Below are 19,325 nucleotides of genomic sequence, written 5' to 3'. Positions count from 1 at the left end.
GGCAGGTGCAGAGTCCCATTCCAACAATGGCGCCGGCGGTGGGTGCGGCAGAGCAACACCGCACAAGCAGCCCAGCATAACACACACTGGAAGTGTGCTCCCCTGCTCCCCGCCCACCCCGCCTGTCGTCCCTCAATCCCCATACCTGAGGCTCCACGGACTCCGGACCGCACGGCACACCAGGTCCTGCAGAGCCAGCCCGCCTCCTCCCGTGTGACGACACCGATCGGGAGGAGCAGCGGCTGGTAAACCTGAAGTCTGAACCCCGGCGGCAACACTTCACACCGTCACGGGCCATTACAAGGGGCCTGACCTATGCCTGCAGCATGGTGAGTGTGTGACTCCGGGTGGGATGCCCTGACTCCACTCTGAGGACATCGTGAGGCAGACAGCTGGGGGAGCCCCTGCCCAAAATCCAGTGGAGGGGTGACTATCCTCGGGGCCCCCCCACTGAAGAGGGGGGACCGCTGCAAGACACGGACCCAGATTTGGTCTCACGAGTTCCACCAGGCCTCCAGGTGTCCCCATCATCACTTCCTGGGGCGCCCCGGCCCACCCAGCAACCCTCTGCTCCCCCATCAAGGAGACATCCATTCGCCCCACGACGCTGGAAAGGGGAGGCTTTTTCCTCCCACCCTCATCGCCTCTGGGAGAGAGCATAACTTCCAGGAGCCCCGGTGCTCACGAGTGGAGGGACCTGGGGCTTCTTGCCTGTCCAGAGCCTATAGGGCTCCTCTTGTCTGCCCTCAAAGGCCTGGTGAGACCCCCCCCACCCACTCATATATCCCACCCTGGACCACAGACTTACGCACCCTAAGGTAACAATGAGTGCACCAACGCCAACCAGTGCCACTGATCTGACTAGGACCTCCCCACGCTATGACCCAACTCCCCCATTAGGCTGAATACAGTCATCGCACACAGATAGCCTCTGAGAAGCCTGACAACCTCACTCTCCACAGCGACAACGGACTACACCCTCCTCTGCGACTGACCGGCTCCTGGGGCGCCCCAGCCCACCCCCCGATTCCCCTTTCCCCCCTGCTGCTCCACACTCCCACCTTATGAGTGGTGACACCATGGCCAAGCAACCTAAATCCACTAAGAACACAGACATTGCCACAATGCTGCTATCGGCAGACAAAGGGTAGAAACAGGACCCCCCCTACTCTGTACCACAGATGGGCACGGAAGACAAAGAGACCCTTGCAACCAGAAGTGACCTACTGGCCTTCATGGCCGATATCAAATCTGAATTCAGGTCCTGCATGACCGAACTCTCTACACAATTAGAGCACACTGACCAGAAGGTGACGGAAGCAGAACAAACATTGAGCACCAACCCCAACACCATACTACGGCTATAGGCAAAATCCAACACTCCATTAGAGCTCTACAAGATAGATGCAAAATTTTGGAATTCAAACAAGAGGACTTGGAAAATCGAGCCTGGTACAATAACCTACGAATTCGAGGCATCCCCGCCTCGATCCCAGACCAAAAAATACATGGGGGACCTCTTTCAGTCCCTCCTTCCGCACCTAGATAAGTCTCAACTCCTGTTAGACCGTACTCACAGGTTGCCCCCACGTCGAGGACTGGAGTTGGAACCCCCTGATGTTATCACCATGGTACACTTTTTCACTACAAGGGAGGGCATCTCGTCTATCTGTCGCACCCGGGACGAGCTAACTTTCCAGGGCTCCACCCTTTAAATCTACCCGGACTTCTCCCTCCTCACGCTGCAAAAAAGAAGATCCCTCCGGCTCCTGACCCTCTTCCTTTAGAGCCAGCAAGTCCGCTATAGATGGCTTTCCCAACGGCACTACAATTCACCTACAAGGGCTCTTTAAGGAGAATTAGCCACCTCGAGGACGCCGCACAAATCACGCAACCAACTTTGCCTGGGACTGACTCCCCTGGGGCTTCCGAGACCACCACGGGCAAGGACCCTACGCCCCCTCCAAAAGAGAAGCGGATTGCATGGACAAGGGTCGCGAAGGATAGGAGAAAGAAATGATTAAATGCTAAAAGAGGGTACACAGGAAAGAAGACAGAAAGCTGACACTCTACATAAAGGGATCCTGCAGCTCCTGCTCGACTGTAATCCTGGTCGGCACGGCCCTATTCCCCCTCTGGACCTGGACCTCCTTTGCTCTGACGGAACGCCAACCACAGAGAAGCTAAAAATGATCTGTTCCATGCTCACAGCAGCGCCCCCCCATGGCTTCTGCCCACTTCCGAGGTTCAATCTATTCACAAGTCCTTGGAATGCCAGACTCTGCCTGGCCTCAAGTTTCAGCCATGTTGGCTGACTACAGTTACCTGGCCCAGTTGCCCTGGGGTGGTGCCAGACCCACAAAGCTGCCCCCCCGCTAGTTAATACCCGGCCTCCCTGTTGGAGGCAGGGGCAAAAATCCCAAGACCAGGATAATAAACAGCCTCACTCACTCAAGCTATGGCTGACTCATACCTAACCCAGGCCTCCCGCGTGAACCCAACAGCAACTTCCCCCCGCACCCAGGAACATCGCACCTTGAGATTCATCTCCCTTAATGTCAGGGGGTTGAACAGCCCCCCCCCCAAACGTAAAACTATCTTACAAAAGCTCCAAGATGAAGATGCAGCGGTGGCCCTACTTCAAGAAACGCACTTGCTGCCAGCGGACTTCGGGCGCCTGCGTTCACAACAATTTCCAAAGCAACTCATTGCTTCAGGCGGCAACAAGAAAGGGGGTACGGCAGTTCTCTTGGTTGAACCCCAACATCTTGGAAACTAAACTCTGCCCAGTGGGGCGATTTGTGGCAGTGAAATGCCTCCTGCTGAGCCAGCTGTATACCTTCATTTTGGTGTACGCTCCAAATACAGGAAAAGTCGCATTCTATGAGCGCCACACTGGTTCCCTTTGTGCAGGGACAAATCGTGATGTGAGGCGATTTCAACAGAGTGCCAGACCCAATAAGGGACAAGTCACACCCGGCTTCTTCTGGAGACGTCACCCTTGCCCTCGAACTGCTACGTCTATTCAGGACCCTGGAGGTGGCAGACTCATGGCGGGTGCTACATCCCTTAGAGACAGACTTCTCCTTCTACTCCTATGTCCACAGAACATTATCAAGGATTGACCTCCTCCTGACATCTCCGCAGGTGCTCGTCTTTACCAACGAGGTATCCATCGGATCAAGGATGCTATCCGATCATGCCTCGGTAACCCTGGAAATCTGCATTCATGATCCAACCCCCACAGCCCAACGCAGATGGTCATTGTACGACTCGATACTGAATGAGATGCCAATAAGAGACGCCATAACAACATCAATTACAAACTTCTTCCAGGAGAACTCCAGCGAGGATACCTCTTTGGCCAACACCTGGGACGCTATGAAGGCTGTCATTCGGGGAGAACTAATAGCTCGTGGAGTGGCATACTATAGGAGCAGGAGGCAAACTCGCCTGTCCCTCGAGGAAGAACTCCGGGAAGTAGAAGACATTCATAAGAAAAAGGGATGGTCTCCCAAAACACAACGAGCCCTCCGGACTGCATGGAAACAAATCAAGGCGCACTACGCTGAACACACGGCATAACTATTGGCAAAAGCCAAACAATTTTATTATGTAAGGATCAACAAAGCAAACAAGCTACTGGTGGCAAAACTTCAAGAAGAGCAGCACCATTATTGGACTACAAGACCTGCAGGGCAAAATTCAATACTCAGAACTAGAGAACTAGAGAAACTACAGCTAGCAACGAATCACCTCACTCAAGTAATGTTCGCACCACCACGAAACCTGCAGGAACAGACAGAATACCTGCAGAAAGCCGCCCTCCCCCAGCTGAAGAACTCAGCCCGAGACATTCTGGACATGCCGATTTCAGTAGAAGAGGAAGAAGAGGCCATAAAGGTCCTTAAAACCCGAGCCCCCGGACCTGAAGGATATACCCCCAAATTCTACAAAATCTCCAGGCATCAACTATTCCCACCATTGGTGAGTCTTTTTAATTCCTTTCGGGGAACGGGCACAATAACCCCCTCCATGCAAGAATCCATTACTGTCCTCCTACCTAAACCTGGGGGGGACCCAACGAACCCAGCCTCTTACAGACCAATTGCCTTGCTGAACATTGATGCCAACATCTATACTAAGGTCCTGGCAACACGCCTCTCCCGCATCCTGCCCGACATAATCCAACCAGACCAGACCGGGTTCATCAGGAAAAGAGCAACAAGCGATAACATCCGCAGAACACTGGACCTGGTGGACCTGGCTACCCGGGACTCACAAGGCCTGGCTCTCCTGGCCCTCGACGCCAGCAAAGCTTTTGACATGGTGGACTGGACCTTCATGAACCTCACCCTTGAAGCCTTTGGGTTCAGGCCAGAGTTCCGAGCCATGGTCCTAGCGAATTACAAATCACCAAAGACTCTTCTGAGGATCAATGGCACCCTCTCCGCTCCAATCCCCCTAACCAGCGGGACCAGGCAGGGATGCCCGCTATCACCACTCCTGTTTGCCCTGATCATGGAACCATTCATCCAAAGAATCAGACTGAACAAGTTCATCAAGGGACTCCGGGTCAGGCCCTCTCAACACAAACTTGCCCTATAAGCAGACAATGTCCTACTTACCATCTCAGAGCCCTGCCCCTCACTGAAACATGCCCTGGCCAAGATAGATAACTACGGAAGAGTCACCGGCTTCTCCATCAACTTCAACAAGTCCACGGCCCTTGGGATAGGACTGACCCCGTCCAAAAAAGAAGCCCTGATCCCGCTATGCCCCATCCAGTGGAAGGCCACGGCAAACCCCTACCTGGGGGTCCGAATCCCAGCGAACCCAAAAGACGTTTACCGTGTATACTTTCCCCCTCTTTTTAAGGAGTTGGAAGATGATCTGAAACGCTGGAAATTACAGGAAATCTCACTAATGGGGCGCATCACAGCATGCAAGATGAATCTCCTTCCCAGGTTTTTGTATGCCTGCTCATCACTCCCAGTGCTTATTCCGCCGCCGGCCCTTCGGGACCTCCAGAGGAACATGTTATGGTTTATTTGGAGGGGGGAAAACCCAGGATCCCCCAAAGAACAATGCTAGGCAATGCAAGACTAGGCGGCCTGGGGGTACCTGACCTACAAGGATACCAGACGGCAGCACAATTAGCAAGCGTGGCAGATGTCCTCTGGTCGCCCGAGATGGGTGGAACAATCTCGCCTATCCCTCCCCCTATGCTTTCTCCCGCACATTTCACCACCGACGCGGCAGACGGGAAGACTACTACTAGCTACCAGGCACACAATAGACATTTGGGACAAGGCCCTAAAGAAAAAAGGGATTCCCAGAGGACCGAGCCCCTCATCACCGGTATTCCACAACCCAACCTTCTCGCCTGGTATGAATCCTCAGAACTTTAAAAACTAGATCGCAGGGGGCCTAGAATCTCTGGGACAATTGTTTGTGGGGGGGAACCTCGCACCTTCATCCAATGCAAGGAAGCCTTCCAGCTTCAAGAAACAGACAGGTCCTCCTATATCCAGCTCCGCCATTGGTGCTCCCACCCGCAAACTCGCTACACAGCAACTCGCCCCCCACGACGTTGGAACTAACCCTGATGGATCTTCCGGCTTGAGGTAAGATCTCTGTCTTATACAAACGTTTTCAGGGAGATTTCCTCGCCTCCAAAACTCGCTGTGTGGCACAATGGGAGGCAGACCTAGGTCATCCCATAGAGGATCAGACGTGGGTGGACACATGGACTCGGGCCCACTCATCTTTGGCCTGCAACACCAACAGCGAATGCGCCTACAAAATACTGCTGCGCTGGTAATATCCCCCCCTTGAGAATCCACCACATGAACCAAACTCTTGACCCGGCATGTTGGAGACAATGCGGATACACAGGGTCCTTCTTCCACATGTGGTGGACATGCCCAAAAGCCCAACAATTTTGGAGGCAGTGCTTGGACATCACTGAAGGAATTACTCAAACGGTGCTCCCACTAGAGCCTGAACCCATCCTGCTGGGGGCTCAGGTCCCTGGAATTTACTCAAGGTCGGGAGCCAAAGCCAAGCTGTTGTCCCAATGCCTTCTAGCAGGAAGAATAACGATTGCCCATTCCTGGAAATCTAAGGAAGGCCCACTCCTGCCCCTTTGTTGGGTCAAATTATGGGATATCCTTATCGCAGAGAAGGTGACAGTGGCTAAGGCAGGGCTTCTACATGGTTTTCAGAACATTTGGGGCCCATTTCTTGACTATGACCTAAAATTCCTGGCCTTCACGTACAAACCCCAACAGGACAGGAGGATTCTACACAGTGTGAATACACCTGACGAGGGGGACGAGGGATAAAGGGGAGGTTGAAAAACCCCAACTCCAGGGACTCTAAGCTGGGCAGGCATCCACAATGGGAGAATGGGTGAGGGAAGAATTTGATTGAAAGGTTGAATTAATGTATAACTGTACTTGTTTTCCTGCCTTGGTTTAAAATAAACATTTTTTTTTTAAAAAAGGCCTTCTGCATATCCGGAGATCCAGATAAGTTGCAAGATAGCCCCCTCTGCATATCCAACAAAGATCTGATCAACTGCTTTCAACCTAACCTCCAATTCTGAGTCCACGGAACAAGAGACAAGACACCAGTAGAATGAGAAGGGAAAAGCCTCAGCACTCCGCTCATTCCCTAATAGCACATCCCACTCCTCATACTTATTCAGATACGTGGCTTGCCCACACAACACCAATTCGGAATTAACAAGGAAAAGAGATTCATGCAGCCCCACAAATTCAGAATTCCCAAGTCTTAAAACCTTTTACCTGCAAAGAATACATCAAATTGGAATATGGGGGACAAGTTGCTCACCAAACAAGCAATCCAAGCAGATGCAAGCAGATGGCAGAGTTCCAAGTGTCCACCAACCTTTTTAAAGCCCCTGCTTGTGTTCTGATCTACAAAGCCTCAATGTGGTCAATGGCTTCATGATTTTCCGAGGTTTGTCAGGTGGCTTTCTGCACACACCTGGCCCAGACAGTATAACAAGTGTCTGTTTCCTCAGCCTGGGAGAGGGGAAGCGTAAGTGCAGACGTGCACTGCAGACCATTGGCAGCAGAGATAGGTGAAGGTTCAGGAGAGCTGAAAGGAGCCGGAGGGGTCAGGGGCCTGCTGAGGTCAGGGCACTATAGCCTGTACATGGTGAGCAGGTACACCAGAACTTTTGTAAGGTTAGAGGACTCAGAGAAAGCCAGAACCAGAGAAAGACTCAGACCCTGAACGAGAGACAGATTGCGACAGCCAGACCCACTGATAGAAATCTGAAAGCCCGTCGACTGCTGCAACTCAGTTCCAGGGGAGAATCAACACCCCAGGAAGAGAAAGAACATCATCCTTCTGAAGGCTACACCTCAGACCCTATACAATATCAGAGATCAAAAAGGGTCAGATTGTTGCAAACTAAATGGGGGCTATATCCCAGTGACCGGCATGAGCTAGAGACCAGAGTCAGACAGTGTGCTGAGTGCTCACACTCTAAGACAGTGCAAATCTGAGCCAGGGCTGGGCTAACATCCCGAGACAGCATAATCGGAGCCAATTTGGGGCGCTAGCCTAGGCAGAAGACATTTGGCTGGTGAGGTTGAGCAGGGGGAGAATTACTCCGGCTGGAGATGTACTTTCAGGACGGCCACTGGGAATCAACAGACACCACTCAAATTTGAAGTGCCAAAAAGGGTTTATTTGGGACTGGTGTACAGGTTGGGGCCAAAAGCAACTAAAAAGTCACAAGGTTAATGAGCTGACCCCCTCCTGGAGTCACATTTCAATTCAGTCTGTCTCAACTGTAGGGGTTTCAGCTTTGGTGGTCTCTTTTGGTTTTCCCAGTGCAGGTTTGAAGATGTTCCTGAACCCTATTAGGGGAAACTCCAAGCAGTAATTTGTTGGGCCTCTTGAAGAGAGCATCCCAGTTTCTCAAAGGAGTGATCCTGACCTCCTTACTGAGGAGGCATCCCTGGTTCTGGCCATCCTTTTCCCAGCCACATCAATACGATAAGATGCCTCCTCATCACTTTCCCAATTGGATTCTTCCTCCTTTAATCATTGGTTTGGGTCAGTCAGTTGGGTCAGTCGGACCCTCTTGTACCGCCGGACATGGTTTTAAAGCCTCCCTCTGCTGTACTGCTCTACTGGTCTCCCTACTCTATCACCATTCCCTTCTGATATCTTTTAATGGGATCTGGTTCCAACTACTTCCAAATAGTTCCCGTTCCAATCTCTGAATCTCTGGTTCGCATGACTATGCCAGTGAAAATCACATGCCTAGTACCGATGCTATCGAAGACTTCTAATTTCTAGAACGCAAGAAAGGTTTAACTGTGTGTGGGTGATGCATAGCCCTTCCTTTAATTAGGTTATCATAACTAAGACATGGATCTGTGTATGCAACATTTTGTGTGTGCGCAAATTGCTTTGGATTAGTTGCGTTTTTCTACTTTCAACAATAGATCTTTCAGGTTACCTTGTCCGTTTCATGAAACACCCACCTGCACATACAGTTTTATTCCTTTGTGCATAACATGAAAAAAAAATCAAATTTTTCTTTATTATCTTTTTATAATGTTTCTCTGATTAGAGTAGGTTGTCACGTGCGCTAGATTTAGCACATTTTTTTTCTTTTCTTGTGATTCATTCTGAGAACTAAGCTTATTGTATTTAACCCTCAAAAAATGATAAAAAGTTTATTTCAGATGGGCCTTCAAATTAAACACATGTGGACGGTGCGGGTTAAATGCAGCAGTATAGCCACACACCGCCGCATTACTGCACCGCCCAACTTTGAGTTGGTAGGAAAGTTAGAGGATTCACCTCCACCTATGAGCTGGCGGTAAATAAACTGACATTCTGCCCATTTTTGCGGAATTACCACCAAGGCAATTCCACCGAAAAACACCCCATTGAGTCCAATGGGCGCAAACAAATGGGGACTCACACAGCCACAGCCACTTGTAATCCACCAAGTGGTGTTAACGGTAATACAGTATGGTGGTATCTGGGCAGATTTATCACACAGATGCAACCAAGCTTCTAATGAGGCCCAATATTGTGTCGGACACGGACACATTTGTTGTTTAGTCCACAAACACGTTGAACAAATTTAAACTAAGGATACAAGGAAAATGAACTGGAGTTTGCACTTTTATGACAAACAAACAAAAACAGATCGTGACTACTCACCTAAAAAGTGTAACAAGCTTCACATGGTCCTTGCATATGTGATCATTTACTTTAACCAGAGCAACAGTTTTAAAAAGACAGTAAAGAAAAATTGGAAAATCAGTATTCTCATAATTATAAGGGTACATGTGCCCTACACTATCGCTGCGTCGAGCCCCAACTAATCTCACATATGAATAAAGTATGATTAATAGATTTCCTCAAATTGTTGTTCATTTCCAGTCGTAACGCTTTACCAGCTGGTTAAATGCAGGAGGTTAAAGGGGCAGAGTAGCTACAATAGCTAACATCTTTCATTTTGAGTTCATGCATATCAATCACATAGCTCATATTCACTTGTTGGAAACATTAAGTGAAGTCTGACCCAGCCAGGCTAGATATTATGGAGACCCAAGGGAGATTTGTCCCTCACCAAGTACCCTGGCCTTGTCAAATGGTGATGGGAACACCTCTCATCAGGGTGGTGATGACTACCAGGGAGCAATCCACAGCCAGTCCTACCTTGGAGGAATCGGGTGGCAATGGCAGTATCATCCCTTGCCTTATACCAGCCTGTATTTGAGCAGTACTACTGTGTCTCACACCTTACCTCCAGACCAAAATGCTCGCAATTGTCTTTTTGATTCTTCTACAGACTACCATCAAGATAGTGGCAGCAACTGGCACAGCGAGAACAGCCATTCTACTAACATGGGGCTAAAAATACATGGATTTGTGAAAAGTTCATTTAAGACGAGAGACAGAGGGTTGGCCATAGGGCCAATTGAAAATTCGATAAAAACCTCTGAACCGTCTCTGAGGCTTTGAGTAATTCCTTTACCATCTGTGACAGAATGCAACGTACCATGCATGCAAGATTGTTTGCCACTTCTAAGATTTGCATATCTTGCTCATTATTTCTTTTTTAAAATATCAGCCAGCTTATAATCATTGCTGCTATTTAGTAATTGGAACTGCATTACACTTTAAAACCCTTAATGAAGATGCCACTCACCTCGTTATGAATTTCACCCATTTTCTTTAGCACTGGGACGTCCAAACACTTTAGAGCAGCCGTGCCTGAATTGACATTCTTATCCAAGTTCTGAAGCACGACTTGGCACCTTCCCATTATATAGTCCAATGTACCTGTTGAACACTAAGAGCATAACAAAAGGATCACAATTAATGATTGTTTAGGTAGAACTTCAATGGTAAAATTATAACGGCAAACCTGAAAATAAGTCTATACGTCTGCCTTTTAAATCTGATACAGAACTGTCTGTGAAAATATCTGAAATGTATAACACCTGGTAATTACAGTTTTTTTTAAATACAGATCAATCATTAGCATGTTGGGGAGAGGCCCTGGCCAATCACAAGGCTGGGGAAGTGGGCGTGATGCCACAGTATTCACCTCCTTTCTCCCCCTGCCTCCTTTGCCTGTCGCCCAGGTTTGCCATATTTATTTTCCTTTGCCTTATCCCGGAAAAGTGCCCCTTCCTCCCCACAGTAATGTGAAAGCCCTACCACTCCCCAATCCCATGAACCAGCCCTCTCCTTCCCACCAACTTACATCTTTGCCTCAGTCCCTCAACGTGGGCACCTACCTCCTGGGAATGGAAATGCTAATGGGACAACACCCTGGTACTATTTTCCTTGCCCACTCTTTTGTTTGGTAGTTTGTATTAGTATAGAACTTAGATTTTTTAGCTATATTTTAAGGCCAGCCATTGACTTTGCCTTACTCAAAGGGTACACCATCTTTACATCAAACAGATCTCACAGCAGAGGTGGCACAGTAGCAGTGGTGACTGAATGTGCCCTTAAGAACAACTTCCTTATTACCATGACAACTATCCCTCAATGCAACTGCATAGGCGATAAATGTACCTTAAACCCTTCCTACGTCTTCAGATTATAGTGTGGCAATAAAACCTGAGGCGGCGGGCCAATACCGCCCCAGGTAATTCCCCCGGGGCCGTAGTTACAGGCCCGAGCATAGCGAGGGCCTTAACGAAGCCCTGGGGGCATTACCGTGGGCGGTATTGGCCCGCCGCCTCAGGTTTTATTGCCATTAGTACCCCGGCCCGTTAGACCGGGGTACTAACGGCATTTTCTTCTGTTTAGAAACGCTGCCGCGTTTCGAAACAGAAAAAAAAATAAAGTGAAAAAACATGGCCGCTGGGAAAGCGGAAAACGTAGTCCATTGTCCCTTTCCATGGCGGCCATCGGGAGCGGACGCACTGGGAACAGAAGTGTTTCCAGCGTGTTCGCTCCCAAGACAAGAAGAAAAAAGAAGGTAAGTGGGGTTCGGAGGGTGGAAGGGGGAAAAAAAAAAGTACTGCGGTATCCGGCGGGGGACGATGGAAGCCTTCAGCCGTGTGGAGGCTCGGAGCGGGAAAGGCCCCGCTCCGAGTCGCCACACTCCTGGAGGCTTCCATCGTCGCTCGCCAGAGACCAAGGGATAGAAGGTAAGTGGGGTGGGGAGGGCATGGAGGTGGGAAGAGGGAGGAAAGGGAAAAAAAGAACAAAAACAAAAAAAAGCCTTACCTGAGTTCCCGGTGGGGGGAGAAGGCAGCTTCCTGCCATGGGGAGGGTCGGAGCGGGGATTGCCCCATTTCGAGCCTCCTCATTGGCTGAGGGGCTGCCACGCCCCTCGCCGGGTACAGAGCAAGGGAATACCGTGTGGTATGGCTCGCAAAAGAGCCAATCCACACGTTGTATTCCCGGTGCGCCGCGCATGCCGGGTACTAATGATATATATCGTCCACCATTGTAATGCAGATTTTTCCAATTGCTCGTTAGAAACCGCTCTACCTCTTTTGAAGCTAAACTGTCCTTTAATAATGAACAACAACTTCAATGGGGGTCATTACGACCCTGGCGCTAAGGGATCACCGGTACCGGTAAGGGTACCGGTAATCCCTTAGCACCCAGTTCCCATAACGGTGGCTGGAACTAGCTGTTATTGTAGGGACCCGCAAAGGGACCCTGGCGATAATTACGGTACCGCAATTTGCGGTACCGTAATTACCGCCTTTCCCCATTCCCATTATGCCCTATGGGGCAAAAATGGGAATGGGGAAGGGCCATGGTGAAATGGGGAAGTACCGCCCGCCAACCTTGGAATGGGGTGGTACTTCCCCATTTCACCATGGCGGACTTGTTACAATACCGGCAGCAACCATGGTGCTAATAGCGCCATGGTTTAGCGCCAGTGTTGTAATGAGGGCCAATGTATTTGGATTTTAAGGACCATAGCGACGAAGAAGCAGTCCGCATGAAAAAAACCTTTACTAATCTTGAATTTAAATGTATGGAAACTGATGCTGACCATAAAGAGATGTGTGGATGGACCTCCGATCACCTTTATGCAAAGTAGGCCCACCTTTTTAAGAAGCAAGTGCATGTTTGTCTGTAAAGAAAGTTTATTGTACAAATGGCTGGGAGAAGCTAGATAACGCCATGGAGTCAAGCTAACCTGCATCTCCTCGAACCAAAGAAGTTTACACATTTTATACATTGTACAACGGTTAAAGCACTCCCACAACTTATATTTCAAATCATGCCCCACACGATTGGCCAAACCTATACAAAGAAATGTAATCTCCTTTAATTCCCATGCTTTCATTGGGCACATTAATTTAACTACCATCCCCTTTCAACATATCTTTGCGTCCACTCATATTTACAGATCACGCCTTTTTGGGATCTTTCTGTGGTAGGTCATGACGTCGTCCCATAGCTACACATTCACACAACAAACATAATTCATTACAAGTTCCAGCTGGCTGGGAACCTCTAATCCTGCACATGGTCTTCTGCAAGGAAACTTCAATAATATGAGAAGGGAGGGACACAAACAAGTTCTCTTTGAACTGCCGATAAATATCTTACCCACCCAGACTTGCTGGCATCCTTATTTCACACTAATCTATATGACTACCAATTCAGCATGCATGGCCTCTTCACACATCCTGAGAACCTGATTGAAACCCATAAACCATTTTTTTATTCTGCCCTTAAGCACCCCTTGCACTGGGTTTATAACTCTATCCCAAATTAATTCTACTAAATGGCCAGATTTCCATGGACAATGAATAACAGGCTGCCATGTACTAAAAAAAGATTGCATCTCCTCTCCATAATAGTACCAAGTTGTAAAAACCTGAGCCTGGCTGTAGCTGACCACCTGAAATTATTGCAGCTGCCTGCTACCTTTCCTCAACCTTCAACCTTGCTCAACCAGTTTTCCCAGCCACACAGAGTTCGTCTCACCTCCAGGCTTCTGGGCCAGCACAATCCCTAGCTATGAGAGGGCTTGTGGCATACGGATTTGTATATTCACCATGTACCCCAAACACATGTCCCTAAAGACCCCTTGTATGTATGTCTGTGCATGTATGTTCACGACTACCACATCCTCTCACAGTGCTTTGATCATTACAAATCTATCTCGCGTGTGCATATGAAGCTTTTCGCTGCCCTACTTTAGGTGCTACGTGGCACACCACCCACTTTCATTGCGTTTATATTGCATCGGCAGATTTGACATTATCTTGCTGCATGCGTGTGAATCTAAAACGTATCAACTTAAACACAAAGTAACACTACAAGTAACACTTATTTCGTCCTTAATAACTCCACTAGATAGATGCTAAATTGCAACATCGCGTCAATATCGTCCTCCCCCAGTTACCAATATGGAGCAAGCACTACAAACCCCTCTTCCTCATTGGGAACTTTTTCGACCACCCCAACATTCCCCTTTTAGTTAATACATTAACTAATAAACCAATTTCTTGTTCTTTCAAACCATCTTCTCAGGGAAATAAAACCCTACAACCATCGTCACATGATCCCCCTATGGGCATACTCCTCCGCTGAACAGACCCAATTCATCCACCCACCATTTCCACAATCTACCTGCTGCTCCACGCAATGATCCCAATTTGGTGGAAAACACAAGACGGCTTCAGTTGGAGTACCCATGTGATATTAAATGGTAGTGGTTCTAGCCTTGGACCGGGTCACAGTCAACGTGGCAGCTGCTTTTGGTACTTGGGCAGAACAGCATCATAAGAGCATTTGACAGGAACAAAACATAATAAGAAAAAAGACAACAATTGGCATTAAGATCTTGACAACTAAACTCATTCAAGATGGTTCTCAAGAAAAACCAAGCCCCACAGAATCGTTGGAAGGCACAAAGGTGCAACATGAACTCCAATTTCTTGGCTGTCATGCCGCACGCTCGCTCGCGTGCGCCACTTACCTGCTACAGGGATCCGGGTCCTCGGCAGTCTCCTCCTTCATGGAGACTCTATCCGCGGTGGCGTCTTTCCCCACGCCGTTCCGCGGTCCGTGGGCGCGCCATCTTGCGTGTTCTGCGCATGCGCGTGTCGTCAGTGTTCGACGTTCGCGCATGCGCAGTAACGCGAACTTGCGTTCCGGGCCACGCTTTGGCCCCGGACCTTAAAAGGGCTTCGCATACACGGAGACAACGCGTCTCAACGCGGTTGTTGCCGTGTATGCGCTGCTGGAGCCTGGTTTCTGTGCTACAGTCTCTCCAGTTACTCTTGCTAGTTTTGCCCTGCCTTGTCCTGCCCTCCTACCTTCCTCTCATTCCAGCCCCTGGTACTTTCAGTTCCTGGTTTCTCAGCCCTGTCCTATCCTTACCTACTTTCTGGTTTTGGGGTTTGGAGGGGTCTTCTCTGGGTTGCCTGTTTAGCCTTCTCCCTTCCTTGTCTCCTGTCCCGTGGGATTCCCTGGTCAGTCCTTCCCGTCCTTGCTGCCTGGCCTTTCCCTTCCTCCGCCTTGTGCCCTGCCGGTACCCGTGCCTTACTGCCTTCCTGGAAGTCCCGAAGAACAGCTCATCCATCTACTGGTGTTTTAAGGACTCATTCGCCTTCTCTGCCAGTGGAAACACTGTCCCGACGTCACGTTAATGCAGAGAAGTGCCACCCGTGGCGTTGGGAGTTGGTTCAGTGCTATCCTGCCATTTATTGTCAGGAGGGTGTTGGGTTAATTTCCCGCGTTACTGCTTCATCGGCATCGTCGCTCCGACAGACTGGCAGCCTCGACTCCACGAACCCCGGGAAGAAAAGGTAACCAGCGATCCCGTGAAACCTCGTTTAACATTGGCCCCCCTCCCCTCCCCCCACCATAACTGTTAGGCGGTCAAGGATGTACCTATTTGCAGGGCTATGAGCCTCAAGGCCCGCAGCACTTCTTTGATTGCACTAAAAGCAGACTCAGAGAAATTCATAAATAAGGGTTCATAACGGGTGACCTGGAGCCACTTTGCATTTGCGATGGCTTGAACACCAGGGGCCAAGAGAAGAAAATAACTTCTCAGTCCGGCTGAACAACCGATACTGTTCAGGAATGTTCATCAAAGTTTCTGAAGATGTTGCTGAGACGTCGTTTGGCTGCTGCATCCGTTTCAATGGTTCCTCTTCTTCACAATCAAGCAAAGTTACTGGTATGTCCATATACGATGACACAAGGGACACTAGGTGCACAGGGGACAAAGGGAGCACAGATGTAGCTTGGGGCATCGGGCAGGCAAGTATCAAATGTTCCTCAGGGATAACAAGGGCAGGCATATGTAGCATATTGAGACTGCACACACCTTGCCAGGCTTGAGGTAATTATTGGTAAGGGAACTGTCCACAAGATCAAAACATATCAAGAAGTGCAGATGTACCTCCAGCCAGATAAGCGATGCGAAGCATGCAGCTGCAGTTCCCATTTGTGCCAAAAGGCACCATGCCATTGCCAAATATTTCAGATACTTTTTCCAAACATTTCCACACTCTTGATTGATTGGTGCCACCCCTTCTTTTGAGAATCCCTGCATTCCTCCAGCTCTGCAACTATTCACCCCTTGCTCCCATTAGTTATTTACTATAATGGACCCGTCCAAGATCAACTGGACTCTTTGCATGCAACGTATATTCTTCTGCACTTTACAATCCGTGATCGAACATTCCTCGTCAACAGGTAGAATAGAGGCTGTGACTGATTGCCCTTGGAACTGCCCTCGGACCCTGCACAAGGTTAGATGCACCAGACACAGTGCCTCTGCTAACTCTATCTCAACTGGAATAAATATCCTAGGGACACCAGAAGCATGTGGGGATAAAAGAGCAGATGTAGCAAGATCCCACAGATCTCCCTCTCCCCACGCTCATATGCTGTACCAAACGTTATGTGCTGCAAAGACATGTGCATCCACTATTGGTTCTGAATTTACATCATCATCATCGCCCATGAGGTTGAAATCAACACTTCTTTGTGACCTAAATAATACTTTATCAAATTCTAAAGTACTGAATAAGTTAAAAATATTCACATTCATATTGTCCGCCATGTCGGAACACAATAACAAGAAAAGCCAGAAAACCATATAATCAATCATTCTTATATTCATGTTGAGTCCACATTTTCCTTTACGTTTTGTGATAACACTCTGGTTTTTGTTTGCTCCCCCCTTTTTTAATGGAACAAACTGTGAATCCTTAGGGCATCCTGAACTTTGAACATGCTCCTGTGCCGGTTGATGGTTGCCAATATCCCTGTGTAAGTCGCTGATATGAACCCAGCTCTTGCTGCCCTCCATCTTCACAGCAGACGGGGTCGTGAAAATCACTTGGTGCGGCCCATGGAATCACTGCTCATTCCAGCTTCTGAGAAAAGTGCAGACAAAGACCAGGTCTCCACGGGGCAACTGTAGCTGGTGTAGATTGTCGGATTCTTTACCAATTTCCTGTGAAGATACATGTCTGACACTCTAAAGCCCTGCTGGGGAGCAAGGGCGGAAGTCCCAGGCCCCTCTGTGATTTAGGACAAGACAATTGTAGAAGGAGGTGTTGGAGGGGAGCTAAGAGAATGGAGGGGCAAGAGGGACACCCTTAGCAGCAGGAGTATAGTGGAAATGTACTGAATTCCGGTATTAGTATCACGTGTGTGAGGAAACTCCATTTTAGACATTAGACACCATTTTGGAATTGATGCCTAGCGCCATAGTTATGCCAGTACGCTTAATCCGGTTCTGAGGTTTTGAAGGGTGTGCGTGCATTTTCTGCTCACATCCCTGGCAGCCCTGCAAAAGGATAATTCATTGGAAACACACAATTCTCCATTGTGTCTAATAATTAGTGCCTGTAACCAAGACGGAATGTGCCCTGCAAAGCCAAAAGGGGGCCGGAGTTGATCTTTGAAGAGATATCCCATGAGAAGGGGGTTAGGGGCTTTAGGCCTTCACCAGTCTAGACATTTAAAAAAAAAATCCTTTAACAGCACCTCGATGCCCACGGGCTGCGTGAGCGCTTTAAAAAAAAATGCAAATGCAAAAAATGCTAAAAGATGGACAGAAGATGCTGGGGCCAATTGCCTGGCATCCATTATGGAGCATGCTATATGTGTATACGGTCACACAAACTAGCTACCTGGATTTGTAACATATGTGATGTACCTCACTTGTGACGCTGTGTACCTTTATGAACTATAGTTCATGCTGTTTTTGGTAGAGAGCTTGTTGGTAGCAGAGCTCTTTGCTGGAAGGCACTTGTATTTTTGTGAGAATAAAACTTGCTCTCCTTACAAGAGGTTTGCTGGGCCTTTTTCCCTAGTGTGTTGTATTTTTCTGGTTTGAGCATTGAGGGGTTACTCTACAGCCCTAAGGTATTCCCTAAATTCCTCAACAAGAATCTCTGCTGACTTATGTGTATCTGATGCTGTGCGTGCAGGTGAGAGTGGTGTATGTAACCTACGCCCAGTCACAATCTCGTCTGGATTAAAATGGTGGTCCTTCCCTGGCTGACTTCTCAAATGAAACAGAACAATCGGCAAACAATAATACCAGTTGTTATGCAAATCACTACACATTTTAGATGGCCAGACCTTATGAACTTTATTTAACAGCTCTACGATCCCATTGGCCCGGGGGTAGTACAATGAATACAACCTGTGCTTTATCCCCAAGGGCAAAGTTAAAGAAATGGGTCCATTGTCAGGCTTCCAGACCACACAAATTCCCCACCGTGTAAATACCTCCCTCACCAAAAATGTTGGTGCAGACTTAGCACCACAGTGTACACAGAGACCAACCTTAAGCCATCAGGAAAATTGGCAAATGACATGAGATATCGAAAATATTACATCTCTGAATCTTATCTATAAAATTAACATGAGCTCCCAAAATGGCCCAGAAGGCCAGGGCAAAACACCCCTTACTGGCCTCATGGTGTTTCCAGGACTAAATGTTCTACAGACTATACAATTCCCTAAAAATCAACTTATCTATTCTTGGAGGTTTGATATGAACCCTTCATTCCACCTGGAGCTCTGCTGCGATTTGTCACGAGAAGCATGCAATGAGTAGAGTAGTGGTTCCAGAGTCACAAGAAGCAGCTCTACAGGCATTACTAACTTTCCCAGTAAGCTCCTGTCTTCACATCCTTGGGCGATAGGGCACATCCCCTCTTTGTCTAGAGCTCCTTTTCATCCGTAAGTGCGGTCTCCTGCATTTTCACAATCTGAAGCAAAGGCACCGCAGTGTACAGGGCTAGCAACTGTACCTGCTGGGACATGGTTTCCATTTACTAATTTACAAATATGCAACTTCTTTCGTGGCATCATTTCCAAGGGCTATTGGTTTAGTACAGTTAGTATGTGCAGCACATTTTACTATTCTTACCTCTGTGGCAGTGCTGACGCTTCGATTAATCTGGGTAACAGGGCAGGATGCTGGACAGGGGTCCCGTCAGATCTCTTAAACCCTCTTCTGTTCCACCTTGACAAGCCTGAATTTACAGTGGGGGTTGCATACCTGGAGTCAGATTCAGAATAAATAGTGACTGCCTTCCCCTTACTTATTTTCAGCGCCACTATAAGTGAAACTAGTTCAGCCGCTTGCACACAGTAATGTGAAGGCAACCATTTCTGCATCCTGACCTGGTATCCCCCATCCAGAAGGCCCACAACGGCCAGACCCTTATGCCTCTCATCAGAGTCCTGATTAACTGTCGAGGACCCATTCACAAAGAGTACCTCTTCTCCCTCCAAGGCATCCTCCTTAACATTCATCCTCTCTTACTCTTCTCCCTCATAAGTCA

General features: G+C 48.4%; 1 protein-coding gene across 1 annotated transcript in view; it reads right to left on the bottom strand.

Moving 5' to 3' along the window:
- Positions 1–19,325, bottom strand: part of FTO (FTO alpha-ketoglutarate dependent dioxygenase) — a 2,588,464-nt gene that overhangs the window by 1,610,215 nt on the left and 958,924 nt on the right. Inside the window, exon 6 of the mRNA XM_069639585.1 lies at positions 10,217–10,360. Within this exon, the coding sequence (XP_069495686.1) occupies positions 10,217–10,360 (144 nt within the window). The remainder of the gene's footprint in view (positions 1–10,216; positions 10,361–19,325) is intronic.

This window comes from Ambystoma mexicanum, chromosome 1q (assembly GCF_040938575.1).
Source record: "Ambystoma mexicanum isolate Mex_15411 chromosome 1q, UKY_AmexF1_1, whole genome shotgun sequence".
Classification (NCBI taxonomy): Eukaryota; Metazoa; Chordata; class Amphibia; order Caudata; family Ambystomatidae; genus Ambystoma; species Ambystoma mexicanum.
The sequence above is the reverse complement of the archived record's forward strand: the minus strand, read 5'-3'. Positions and strand labels throughout refer to the sequence as shown.